This window comes from Mesitornis unicolor, unplaced genomic scaffold, assembly GCF_000695765.1.
Source record: "Mesitornis unicolor isolate BGI_N332 unplaced genomic scaffold, ASM69576v1 scaffold42901, whole genome shotgun sequence".
Classification (NCBI taxonomy): domain Eukaryota; kingdom Metazoa; phylum Chordata; class Aves; order Mesitornithiformes; family Mesitornithidae; genus Mesitornis; species Mesitornis unicolor.
This window is the reverse complement of record NW_010166541.1, coordinates 1-1,754: the sequence shown is the minus strand read 5'-3', so window position 1 is coordinate 1,754 and position 1,754 is coordinate 1. Positions and strand designations below refer to the sequence as shown.

Sequence of the window (1,754 nt, the reverse complement as noted above, 5' to 3'; positions counted from 1 at the left end):
CGCGGGCCGCGCCCCCGCCGCCGGCAGCGCCCAGGGACGTGCCGCAACAGCGTTTTAGCTGGTGACGCCACGGTGGCACCTTGGTTTCGGGCTCCTCGTGGCAAAGCATGTGCCACCCAGGGGAGGCAGCCTGGCCCCCCCTGACCCCCGCTGCGGCTCACCGAGGTGTGGGGCTGGATTGGCGAGGGGCAAAACTGTGCTGAGTCAGCACAGCCCGCCGCCGGCAGCGCCCAGGGACGTGCCGCAACAGCGTTTTAGCTGGTGACGCCACGGTGGCACCTTGGTTTCGGGCTCCTCGTGGCAAAGCATGTGCCACCCAGGGGAGGCAGCCTGGCCCCCCCTGACCCCCGCTGCGGCTCACCGAGGTGTGGGGCTGGATTGGCGAGGGGCAAAACTGTGCTGAGTCAGCACAGGAGCGGAGCAGTGGTCGGTGGCGGGAGGCAGCAGGCAGTGCCGAGCTGTTTTTAGCAGGCGCGAAGAGCGGCCACCGCGGCGGCGTTTTTAGAAACCGGCGAGTTTTGCTAATGATGCCTGCGAGAGATGAGGGGACGACACTGCCTGCACCCCGGCTCCCCCGGCCCCTCCTGTCCGCACTTGGTGCAGGCTGGTGCTGCCACCCATACCTGGGGGCATCTGCACTGCCTGGGGCGCCCCTGCACCCGTCTGGGGCTCTGCTGGCCCCTGAGGAGCTTTGGTGGCCCTGGGGATGTCTGCTGGTCCCCAGGGAGCTCTACTGGCTGCTGAGGAGTTTTGGTGATCCCTGGGGAGCTCTGCTGGCCTGTGGGGAGCTTTGGTGGCCCTTGGGGAACTCTGCTAGCCCCTAAACAGCTTTGCTGGCCTGTAGGGAGCTTTTATTTAGCTGCTTTATCCTTCCAGCCTGTAAGGAACAAATTTTTCTCCTTTTTCTGCCTGAGACAGCATCTGCCCTCAGCTGGGAGGCTCATCCTGTCTCGGCACCCACTACAAATCAGTGCCAGCCATGCCCTGGTCCTTGTCCCAGTCCTCTCCCCAGGGCTGGTTCTCTCCTGGCAAGGAGCCCCCACCCCAATTTGCACGTGAAAACCCTCTCCCTGACCAGTCTCCTGTGACCCACTCCCTATGGCTGCAGAGTCTCCTGGGGGCAGGCACCACCCTGGGGACCCCCAAAAGTCTCCCAGTGGGAAGAGGGAACCAAATCCCGATGTCATGTGTGATGGCAGCGCTGTGATGCAGGTGGTCTCTATAGCAACTGAGCCCCCCCAGACAAGGCTCCGGGGACCAGAGCCAGTCCTGGATGCGATGGAGAGCTACAAGGCTTTGTGTGGCGCCGTCATTGACACGGACACAGGTCACACCCGGAGCGGGCTGGCCGGGGATGAGCAGCCACGGTCAGTGGTGCCCAGTCAGGCAGGAGGCAGCCCCATCCTTACCCACGGCTTGGTCACCAACTGGGACGGACTGGAGGAGCTGTGGCACCGCATCCTCTACCAGGAGCTGCGCGTCTGCTCCGAGGAGGTGGCGGTGCTGGCCACGGACGCCCCCCTCTCCCCCTTGGCCAACCGGGAGAAGACAGCAGAGCTGCTTTTCAAGAGCTTCAGCGTGCGGGCCATGCTGGTGCTGCCCCGCTCCCTCCTCAACACCTACTCCTATGGCCGCACCACCGGTGTGGTGGTGGGCTCCGGCGCCGGCACCTCCTACGTGGCAGGGGTGCAGGAGGGCTACGTGCTGCCCCACACCACCTTCCGCCTGGATGCGGCCGGGGACGCCATCACCCT

The 1,754-nt window shown here is 65.1% G+C and overlaps 1 protein-coding gene across 1 annotated transcript; it reads left to right on the top strand.

Annotated features, from left to right (window-relative positions):
• Nucleotides 1-1,278: 1,278 nt before the first annotated feature.
• On the top strand, nt 1,279-1,749 carry LOC104548860 (actin-1-like; the record flags this gene model as incomplete). The annotated part of the gene is made up of 1 exon (XM_010194993.1): nt 1,279-1,749. A coding segment is annotated over exon 1 (471 nt), but the record flags the coding sequence as incomplete, so codon positions are not given.
• Between the last annotated feature and the right edge of the window lie 5 nt (nt 1,750-1,754).